Source organism: Epinephelus fuscoguttatus, linkage group LG11, assembly GCF_011397635.1.
Source record: "Epinephelus fuscoguttatus linkage group LG11, E.fuscoguttatus.final_Chr_v1".
NCBI classification, from domain to species: Eukaryota; Metazoa; Chordata; class Actinopteri; order Perciformes; family Serranidae; genus Epinephelus; species Epinephelus fuscoguttatus.
The window spans coordinates 34,171,986-34,183,425 of NC_064762.1; the positions used below are offsets into that span (position 1 = coordinate 34,171,986).

General features: G+C 42.8%; 1 protein-coding gene across 1 annotated transcript; it reads right to left on the reverse strand.

Moving 5' to 3' along the window:
• Positions 1 to 1,602: 1,602 nt before the first annotated feature.
• serinc1 (serine incorporator 1) lies at positions 1,603 to 11,440 on the reverse strand. Its single transcript, XM_049590074.1, has 10 exons — positions 11,303 to 11,440; positions 10,316 to 10,477; positions 7,988 to 8,181; positions 7,699 to 7,778; positions 6,684 to 6,821; positions 6,119 to 6,288; positions 4,793 to 4,883; positions 4,475 to 4,616; positions 4,104 to 4,328; positions 1,603 to 2,738 (listed from the first exon to the last, which is right to left on the reverse strand). The coding sequence occupies exons 1-10, from the start codon at positions 11,339 to 11,341 to the stop codon at positions 2,600 to 2,602; spliced, it is 1,380 nt and encodes a 459-aa protein (XP_049446031.1). The 5' UTR covers positions 11,342 to 11,440; the 3' UTR covers positions 1,603 to 2,599.

The following is an 11,440-nucleotide window of genomic DNA, read 5'->3' on the forward strand; positions in this document are numbered from 1 at the left end:
TTGGCATTCTCTCCATGAGCTTCAAGAGGTAGTCACCTGAAATGGTTTCCACTTCACAGGTGTGCCTTATCAGGGTTAATTAGTGGAATTTCTTGCTTTATCAATGGGGTTGGGACCATCAGTTGTGTTGTGCAGAAGTCAGGTTAATACACAGCCGACAGCCCTATTGGACAACTGTTAAAATTCATATTATGGCAAGAACCAATCAGCTAACTAAAGAAAAACCAGTGGCCATCATTACTTTAAGAAATGAAGGTCAGTCAGTCCGGAAAATTGCAAAAACTTTAAATGTGTCCCCAAGTGGAGTCGCAAAAACCATCAAGCGCTACAACGAAACTGGCACACATGAGGACCGACCCAGGAAAGGAAGACCAAGAGTCACCTCTGCTTCTGAGGATAAGTTCATCCGAGTCACCAGCCTCAGAAATCGCAAGTTAACAGCAGCTCAGATCAGAGACCAGATGAATGCCACACAGAGTTCTAGCAGCAGACCCATCTCTAGAACAACTGTTAAGAGGAGACTGCGCGAATAAGGCCTTCATGGTCAAATAGCTGCTAGGAAACCACTGCTAAGGAGAGGCAACAAGCAGAAGAGATTTGTTTGGGCCAAGAAACACAAGGAATGGACATTAGACCAGTGGAAATCTGTGCTTTGGTCTGATGAGTCCAAATTTGAGATCTTTGGTTCCAACCGCCGTGTCTTTGTGAGACGCAGAAAAGGTGAGCGGATGGATTCCACATGCCTGGTTCCCACTGTGAAGCATGGAGGAGGAGGTGTGATGGTGTGGGGGTGTTTTGCTGGTGACACTGTTGGGGATTTATTCAAAATTGAAGGCACACTGAACCAGCATGGCTACCACAGCATCCTGCAGCGACATGCCATCCCATCCGGTTTGCGTTTAGTTGGACCATCATTTATTTTTCAACAGGACAATGACCCCAAACACACCTCCAGGCTGTGTAAGGGCTATTTGACCAAGAAGGAGAGTGATGGAGTGCTGCGGCAGATGACCTGGCCTCCACAGTCACCGGACCTGAACCCAATGGAGATGGTTTGGGGTGAGCTGGACCGCAGAGTGAAGGCAAAGGGGCCAACAAGTGCTAAACACCTCTGGGAACTCCTTCAAGACTGTTGGAAAACCATTTCAGGTGACTACCTCTTGAAGCTCATGGAGAGAATGCCAAGAGTGTGCAAAGCAGTAATCAGAGCAAAGGGTGGCTATTTTTAAGAAACTAGAATATAAAACATGTTTTCAGTTATTTCACCTTTTTTTGTTAAGTACATAACTCCACATGTGTTCATTCATAGTTTTGATGCCTTCAGTGAGAATCTACAATGTAAATAGTCATGAAAATAAAGAAAACACATTGAATGAGAAGGTGTGTCCAAACTTTTGGCCTGTACTGTATGTAGTGGACACATTTTCTTATTCTTAACTGATGAAGGTAAGGTTTCTCCTCTCAGCAGCCCAAGGTAAATCGTCTTTTTGTCCGTACTGTTGCTGGTCTTCCTGTCCAAACATGCAGCTGTGAAACTGCAGGCCTCACGGTGATGGTGCTGTGCAGCCACCAGAGGCAAGAAACAAAACAAACTCTGCTTTTTTTGTTCCTCAGTTTTATTAAACGAGTTACAATATACTCTTACATGTCAAGAGAAAAACCATATTAGGATAAAAGCACAGGTGAGACGATCATACAAATGTACACACACACAATGTGTCAGCTAAGTGTGTGAGAAAACTACATGCTAATGCCTAATACTACCAAATAAGTTATCTAGAAGGTTTCAAACAATCAATTTTACATTTAAAGTCAAAATTCAAATCAGAAAACAACAAAAACAGGAATGCCTTTGTTGTGTATGTGCAAACTGCAGAGGACACACACAGCTGGTAGAGCTTCAACACATGATAGCAGGTGACTAGAATACCACACACACAACGCTACACAGCACTGCTCATGCCTGGCGATGGTAGTGAACTACAAAAAGCCGCTCTCCTGCTCTCGTCTCAGTGCCACAGCTGGAGTCCTGCTCATACACAACTGAATCCATCTGACGACAGCAAAATCTAAGCAGTTCATTCACGTGTAACAGCGTTTCCATATGTAATACTGCAGTCAGAGTTCCAACTGTTGCTGATCAAAGCCATCATCATCCTCACAAAAGCTTTAGATACAGCTACTGTTTATGTCACATCAAGTTTTAAAGGAAAAGCATGCAGCTCTGTCTTTATAGAAAGAAAACTAAACCATCCACTAGGAATACACAGGAGTTATTTACAATGGAGAAACCACTGCAACAGGCTGCTGAGGATTCACAATGACGTTACACCAGAGGAGGCCGGGCTGCAGTCAGAGCTGGGACAGGATCTGTTCGCCCTCTATCCACCAGCCCTGCAGTGAGGAAGCTGCCACAGACTGTACAGACAGCCACCAAACTACACAGTCCTCAAACAGCCAGTCTGAGTGCAGCCCCGCCCCCTCCGATGGTAACTGATGCGGGGTTAGCTACCTACTGTTACTGACTTTGCTGAAACAAAACACAGGTGAAGCAGAGCGTGGATGGATGCGTGTATGAGCGTTGGGGACAGTGTGTGTTTCAGTCAAAGTCTCTGTTGACCAGGACCAGCGGGGCCACCAGCGTCCACACATAGAGGGCGATGCAGATCCAGCTGGAGGAGATCTTCACCCACACCGACGGCCATTTGCTGGTCATGGCCTCGTAGTTGGCGTCGGGGCTGCAGAGAGAGGAGACGACAGAGAAACACATCAGCTGAATAAGTTATGCTCTGCTGCCAGTCTGGGTCCATAAAAAAACTATAAAAAATAAAAGCTAGCTGAAGCAGAAATATCACCTACTCCAGTGACAGCTTATCTCACATGATCCACCTACTTATAAGAACATACATTTCAATTTTAAAGCGTTAAACTGACATAGACCAATCCTGTTACTTTCAGTAAATGTGTTAAACCACAGGATGGCAGCAAAGACATTAGCCTGGACTCAACTTAAATACATATGTATAGCAGTGTTCAGGGGACATGTGCCTTTTTTTCCCCTCACTAACCTTCCCAACCATAAACCTATTTTTGTCTGTTTTAGTGGGGACAGGGGGTCTTTAGGGGGAGATAACTGGTCAACAATGGATGCCAAATAGAAGTGGCATACATTATCTGAGAGCTGGGAACCTGAACACAAGTTTGAGATGCAGTTTTATTTTCTAGTCATAAATATGTAAAAAACATTGTGTTTCAGTCAGGCACGTATTCAAACTTTTTAAGTGTAGAGAGCTGTCATGATGTCCTTCCCTTCCTATGCTCAGTTATGTCCTGAAAGTTGTTGCAATTTTTGTGTTGACACAATTTGTTACACAGATTTGGTGCAAAATTTAGCCATTTTTGACCACTTGAGGACTGACAAAAATGGTCGCAAAATCCCTCCAAATAACCACATTAAGACACCAAGACTTTGAGAAACACCTTAGGAAAATGATACGCCCCCTTATTGTCTATATACCTATGAGAGCCATCCGTCTTCTGAATGCCTTTCTGCATCTCCAACACTGTTTAGAGACCCAAGTGTGCAGAAATATTGAAATAAAATAGCAAAAATAACACATTTGTACTGCATGCAGTTGCATGGTTTTTACCCCAAACTGCATGGAATTAGCATTACATTGGACACGTCTGTAAAGGGGAGACTCTTGGGTATCCATAGAACCTAGTTTTATTAGGTATCTTGATGAGAAGTCAAGGGACCCTTTGAAAATGGCTATGCCAATTTTTCCTTCACCAAAATTTAGCTTTGGAGCATTATTCTCAACAAGCTAGCATGACATGGTTGGTATCAGTTGATTCCTTATTTCTCACATGATGCCAGTGTTTTCACTCTTGCTTTAAATCCCAGCCCACTACCCTCTGAGAGACAGTAATGTCTGCCAAGGATGCTGTCATCCTCGCCAAGTAGAAGAGGGTGGATATATCTTCTTCCTCTGTGCCATAGAGCTCCAGTGTTGTCCATTCAACCCACATCAGTGAGCTACACTGTTGCACTGGGTGACATGTTCCTTTATCTGACTGTGTGGCAGCACAGTGAAGCCTACCTGTACCAGTTGGTGAGCGTCATCATGATGTAGAGTGATGCCAGGAACAGCATGAAGTGGAAGAAAGAGTAGGAGTAGGTGACGCCGTCCCTCTCATTGTCCACAGCTCTGTTGACTCCGCTGCCCTCCTCGAAGCTGTCAGTCTGAGGCCCATCCTCAATCAGAGCCGACTCGTCGCTGGTCAGAGTCAGCTTGTTCACCTGGGCGTTGGACGAGTTACGAATACTGTTGGACGAACAGAGAAGAGGAGAGAACATGGTGTTGTCAAACAACAACTCAGAGAGACAGAGAACCTGCAGACTGGTAATGAAACAGTTTACTGATCTGTGAGTTTCTCCACAAGTTGATAGATGGTTAAAAGGCTTCCTTACCTGGAGTAGAGGACACACATGAGGAAAAGGATCAATCCCACAATCCCCTGGGCATCCCACCACTGAACCACATGGTCCTGACCTGCAGGGCTGGTGCTGTTCAGCCCAATAATACCCAGAAGGCTCGGGTTGCATTTCCTGTCTGTGAGCCACAAAAAAGATTTCAATTAGAGAAACCTAGAGGTGTTTGCTTAACCAAAAAAACTCACAGTGCAAACAGAGCAAGATGAAGGCTGCATAGGTAGTTACAATATCACTGATGTATTTGGGAAACAGGAATGTATATGCTCTTTATAAACAGTACGGATGTTATCCTACCAGGCTCATTGGTCATGGCAGACCAGGTCAGGTACATGGTGTACAGGGTAACCAGGGAGGACTGCAGCAGGCCAGACCTGGGCTGGGACTCCTTCACACAGACAACAGCAGGCATTAGCAGGAAAATCAATCAAAGACCAGCACTCAGCTCATATGCGCTGAGCATTATAGAGGAAATGGCACATGACCCGCTAACAGCAGTTAGTCTATCAGCTCATTCTAGATGGTATCAGTCTTTCTCTATAGCTTCTTCTATATCATCCATGTCTTTCCCTAAACCCTCTCTGTGACAGCTGTGTAGCATTTTACAGCCTCAGATCTATTCAGAGACATTAAAAAGTGAAATTGTGAGAGCGTCTTGGGTTTGTGTTAAAGGGTAACTTCGGTATTTTTGGACCTGGGCGCTAGTTTCCCCATGTTTTTGTGTCGAAGTGACCAACAGAGAAAACATTTTTTTGAAATTTGTATTGTAATGCTGAGCAAGAGCAAAACAGATAGCAAATTAACTCCTCAGCACTTGTGCAAACTCAAAGTGCATACTGACAGGCTCAGATTATTATTCAAAGTGTCTGACAACATTATGGACAGGATCCCAACAGAGAAAGACCTTTTTGTTAAAGAGTAGGATCCTCCTTGTTTAACTAGAAACAGCCCCGAAATCACTATTGCCAAACCCGCCAGACTCCATTTAAATTAACAGTAATTTTACTATTGTAAAACACATTATATTCTTCGTCGACAGAAGCAAAATAAAACTCACAAAAGCCATGTTGCTTTATCTTTCCACTGTTCCAACAATCACCAACTCTGGTTTGATTGAAATAAAACCTTAATTCACCCAGTCAGACGTGGCAATATGCTGGCTCTATACACACTAAAATGACTGTTTGTTTAAATTAAGACTTGTGGGTTTGGCGATAGCGATTTTAGGGCTGTTTCTGGTTAAACAAAAAGGATCTTACTTTTCAACAAAAAAATGTCTATCTCTGTAGGGATCCTTTCTATAATGTTATCAGACACTTCTAATAATAATCTGAGCCTGTCAGCCTGTACATTAAGGGTGAATGTGCCTCAAGTTGTTACACTGCAGCCTGTTTCGCAGCTGCCGGTTGCAGCATTCTCCTGTAATAGTGGACCAATTAAAAAAATGTTGTTCCCATCAGTCACTTAGACACAAACACATAGGAAAATATGGTCCGGGTTTTTTACTGTACCCTGTAAGTACATTCCATAAATATGAATAAACTGGAAATCCTCTACTAAAAGCATTAGAAACATGGGGAGGGAACTCCAGGCTCATGAATGTAAAAGAGAAACTGTGCAAACCTGGATCTGAGGCAGGATTGACAGGACGGAGGCAGCGACGCAGAGGAGCATGTTAATGCTGATGAAGACCTTGTTTTCAGTGCAGCTATCAGAGTGGGTGTAGTAGACGTAGAACATGACCAGAGACACCAGAGAGAATAAATAGTTCACTGTGGTGACGGACAGCAGAGCTGTGAACACATAACACAAATGCATTACATATAGTATGTGCCTGGCAAAATAAGAAGATAGACTTACTTACTTTACTAGACTTAAACAGGGAAATCCTTTACCTGAAAGCTACAAGACATTCTGTTCAAATCTTTAATGTGTAATTAATATATTACCATTGCCATCTTAAATCTTATTATCGTGGGTTTAAATGAAAAGTCTCTTCCTGACAACAATAAATACATGTTGTAAAGAAACACCCGCTACTACAGACTCATATTTGCATGATGTCATACTTAAAGCCCTTTGTTGTCTTTATTAGAGCTGTCACCCAAACCCCAAAACACTTTCTGAGGTTGTTCTTGACCATGTTTTTATTCATGTGTTTAGCCTCATAACTACACTGTCACCATACCTGCATACCAGCAGCGAGAGTTGCCCTCCTCCATCTTCTCCACCCAGGACTCATTCCAGGAATGGGCAAAGTCAATGAGTAAAACCAGTTGGATGAGGATGAAGCAGAAGGCTCCAGCCATGCCGACATAGAACCACACTGTGGATCACACAGAGCCAGGGTACATTACTACAGTATCTGCAGGCTCTTATACGGCCAGAATCTACAACATTTAATGACATTCTTACCACCTTAAAATTAATTAAAAACCAAAATGAAGACACAGATCGATCTAAACCTGTTCTCTGGCAACTATGTTGGCCAGCAAAAGCTTACTCTGGGTTGCTAGGACAGGATTACAAAATGGAGAGTCTATTTGCACCTGGGTCAAAATAGTCACACTGTAGCTAATCTACTATTTAAAACCACCCTTATAATGCGTTATTATGGATCCCACTGTGTTCTGTGTTGGCTACTACTTGTCACGTTGACGCACCAAGGTTGGAGGCAGTTAGAGGTCATGGTTAGGGCTGGTGCAAGCTTATCTCTGATATTCTCTGAGATTAAGGTGGTACATTTGTGGGGAAAAAACTGCAACGTACTGCCAGAAAGTCAGGTGGGGTAGTATACACCGGGACACACTCCACAAAGGGATTGAGACATGGAGGATGAACGGGTTAAGCACAGGACTTTTAACCTTGAGACTGGAATATAAGTCTCGCGTAAGTCAACGTGGCTTGTTATTTCTAGACTTAGCTGACTTATTACTTTCAGATTTTAGAATGTATAAAGCTGCTGAATGTTGCAAGGACGCCCAGGAAAATACACCCGGGTGTAAAGAGTATCTTGGCGTAATGTACAGACCATGTGTTGTCTTCTTTACAATGGTAATGAGGGCACAAGAAATCAGTTATGACGTCACATCATACGCAGGCTAACGGCTGTAAGACCTGGCATTCACTGTCACAGAGGTACAGACACTTGCAAGCTACGCTGCATTTCATTTGAGGGGAAAGAGACAGTAATGGACACTTACCAACAGTGAAGGGACCTTCAGCAATGAAAAATGATCCAATAGTGATGGCAACAGCTGCAGCAAACTTAAAGAACCAAAACCTGTAAGTAAGAGTTCTGATATCAGTCACTGCTGGCAAAAACTGCAGGATTCAATGCTGAAATGTTTCAGTCATCACAAAATCAACTGCTAACAATTTCTATAATGGCTTAATCCTGTGGGCTATAATGCAGGTGATAAGTCCAGTGCAGTTTATGGCCTAGTAGACAGACTAGATTGTGGATGGATGGCTGGATGGATGCTGACTCACCCGTTGTGCAGAGCAGCTCGGGGGTCCTGGCTACTCTTGACTTTGATCATAAGCAGAGAGAAGAGCAAGAAGAACATGGCCATGCCGAAGCAAACGCGGTACACAGCCTTGTAGCCGACCAGCACGTCACAGTTCACATGACCCTCCACGCCAGGAATAGACGAACCCATCCCTCCTTCACAGAAGCCTGGAATCTACAGCAGCACACAGAACAGAAGCAATGATGCAAGATCACAGACTTCAGATCAGAAAGCTGGCATACAACACAGGGTGTCCTACACCCACTGAGAGAGCTGCTGCGCTTTTCCTCCAAATTTAATGATCACTTTTGGGAAATCTTCTCAAGGCCTCCAGGATCAAACAGAAAGACCAAGGAAATGAGTTTAATCCTTCACGTCGCTAAAACTCAAAGTGAGAATCAGTGTCTCCAGACTGCATGAGCCTTCACACCTGATGCTCTGATCAGGCAATATTTAAATTGTTCATGTTAAGTTCTAGCCACTTCCAAGGTCCTCTGACCAGAGAGAGTGTCTCTTTGATGTGAACAATGGAGCTTTGTACATATCTTATGTGTATATATGGCGCATTCTCTGGAGACTTTATTCTGCACTTCAGGTTACAGATTATTTATATACCCTGTCACATAGTTACAGTGTTCCCTAACATGCTGAGTGAGTTATCATCTTATTGTCTGCATCTATCTAATATGTATGTATTTATTATTTATTCAATCCAAGGGAACTGATTAGGACCAGGTGACCCTGCCTAGTAGATATCTGAAGGTGTGTCTGTAGATTCTTAGTCTGGCTTGACACTTGAAACATCACCTTGGTGATGATTACATACATGTTAATGGGAGCATTATCTTTGCAAACTCTTTTTTCCATTTTTCAGAGTCAGTATCTCATCCATGAGTTTGAAATGTTTCAATGAAACACTCTACTTGATCTCTAAAACAATATTGAAACATAAAGGTAAATGTAAAACATGCATGTGTGAAACATCTGCAACACCTTACACAGCAGATTGTTTTAGTGAATAATGCCACCGCTACTGTCAAATCACACTGCGAGTACAACAGGCATTCTGACATCACAGAGGTCTTAGAATTAGCGTTACTGCTGCAATTATGGAATTATAACATTAACATTATGACAGGTTGAATTTTAAGAGCCCCCGCAGGCAAATCTGATCATTGCAGCAGGAAAAAGTACAACAGTCTATGCAACTGGCAACTGTGACTTGTGTTTATTAATCTGTTATAACAGTTAAATGTAATTTAGATTTAAGATCTAATGCTCCATGAGTGAGCCTCTTTAGATTAAACATGATAAACAAGGGTATTTCAGAATATTCTTTAAACACGTGAACGGAGGTGGCAACTGACCAAATAACACCAGAATATTTCAAAAGCAGTTTTGATTCATTACTGTATGAGTCAGCTTGGTTTTTAGCAATTTCTTGGTTAAGTTAATGAACAAACAAAATTAATTTTGTTGTTATATAAGTTTTTGTCAAAGAACCTTGAGACAAAGCTGAAGAATGTGCAGGCAGGAACAGTTGTGTCCTGTATCAGGAACTCCAGCACGACAGTGGGGGTGTGGATGAATGGTTATTGAAAGGAGCTCTAAAAAGAACCATGTTTGTGTTTATTATAGTGTCCCTTTAAGATGGAAGTGGAGCGTGAATGTGTGTGTGTATACTGTATTTCTATTATGTTAGGTTTTGGTTTCTCAGACAAAGATACATGAACAAAGGTTCATAAACGAACAAGTGTTAAAACTGTCTCCTCCATTTGCTTCGGCTTTCTCACTACAAACGCTCCTTCACAACAGAAGTAACTTCTAACCACAGTTAGCAATAAAAAATATCAATAATAGGATATGGTTCCAGCTAGTGTCTACCAGTATCAGGCACTGAAATTAAATGCTTTTTAAGACCTTTTCATCATGCAGCACCAAATATAAGACTAATCTTTTTCTTTTTTAAGCACGTTAAGTTAAGTATAAAGGTAACCAGTAAATATGTGGTCCATGCAAATGTAGATTTTACATAGGAATAAGGCATCCCTATTGAAGTAAGCAGATTACTGTACATTTTGTCAACAGATGGGTTAAGTGGTAGGTTTAAAGATTTCTAACATCAGAGGTGTGGACTATCACACAGAATAGCTTCACTCATAATGAGATAAGATGTTAAAAGATGGACAAATTAAATTAGATCAAATATTTGTGGCAACTGGGACCTCACAAATTCAAAGGCAGACTCTGTAATAATCAATAACCCACAGTTTGGTATATTCGACTTTATGTGAGAAACCTTGCATACCTTTTTAAGCTGCCCCTCCATGCCGGGCATCAACATGATACAAGCAACACCCACTCCCAGCAGCAGGAAGAAGGCATAGATGAGGCGAGTCACTGTGGAGTTATTCCCGCTGGGGCAGCATCGGCACAACAGGCAGGGGGCGCTGCCGCACAGGCACGGGATCTGCACACAAATCAGTACTACAGTTAATCACTTGATCATAACACACAGACAGTCAGACAGATAGAGAGACAGATAGACTGGCAGGCAGCCAGACAGACACACAGAGAAGCAGGCAGATATGTAGATCTAGGCATTAGACAGGAAGGTAAACCGCTTCCTCTTCGCAGGCAGGCCCGTGTATGGTGACCCTCTCTGGGGGTAAATGTGTTGATGTCTGCCTCCACATGTCGCAATGAGCCCACCATGCTGACTGCAGCTGATTCCTGACCTGTTTACATGCTGCAGTGTCGCAACAGCTAACAGCTAACGTTACACCCCGGCTGCTTTGTTGACATCATCCACAGCTGCGTGTTGACAATGTTCACACGCAGAAAACCACCAAATACACGTCAAAAATGCCACAAGTAACATTTCACATACAATTCACATCTTTAGTTAGCGACAGCAGGACGGTTAAACGAGCGGAAGCGTCGAGGCTCGACATGTTTGTGGGTTTTTTTTAGGTTAGCTGGTTTCCAGACAAAGGCAGACGTCATGTAGCCCTGCCGTTAGCTTCCATGCTTACAAGAGCCAGTAACTCATCCACATTACTCACTATAGACATTGTATTGGATTATATAAGAGCAGTTAGTGAACGCTAACTAGCTTTATTGTGTTTATTTATGTCCGCCTGCGTCACAGTTAATTAACCCGACGGCCTCCTGCCGTGTGTGTTATTGCGCAGTCATGACAGCGCTTGTTGTGTCGAAAAATAAAAACAGCGATAACGACACATTTAACGTCACTGCTTTCAGTGTGAGTGAAGAAAAGACGTGTGTAACTCACCCAGCTCGCCATGGAGCACAGTCCCAACACGGCTCCCATGATGGCTGATGTTTGTTCTTTTCTGGTCTCTCGTTAGATGGCTGGTGCTTTCCTAGAAGATGGATGATGCGCTGCCCGACTTCTTCTTCTACTAATACA

Excerpts from the sequence above, each read along its gene's own strand:
- serinc1 (XM_049590074.1), bottom strand. The coding sequence starts at position 11,341 with ATGGGAGCCGTGTTGGGACTGTGCTCCATGGCGAGCTGG. Across the intron at positions 6,822-7,698 it reads TGAAGGTCCCTTCACTGTTG|TGTGGTTCTATGTCGGCATG; the intron begins GTAAGTGTCCAT and ends TGTGATCCACAG. Across the intron at positions 2,739-4,103 it reads ACGCTCACCAACTGGTACAG|CCCCGACGCCAACTACGAGG; the intron begins GTAGGCTTCACT and ends CTCTCTCTGCAG.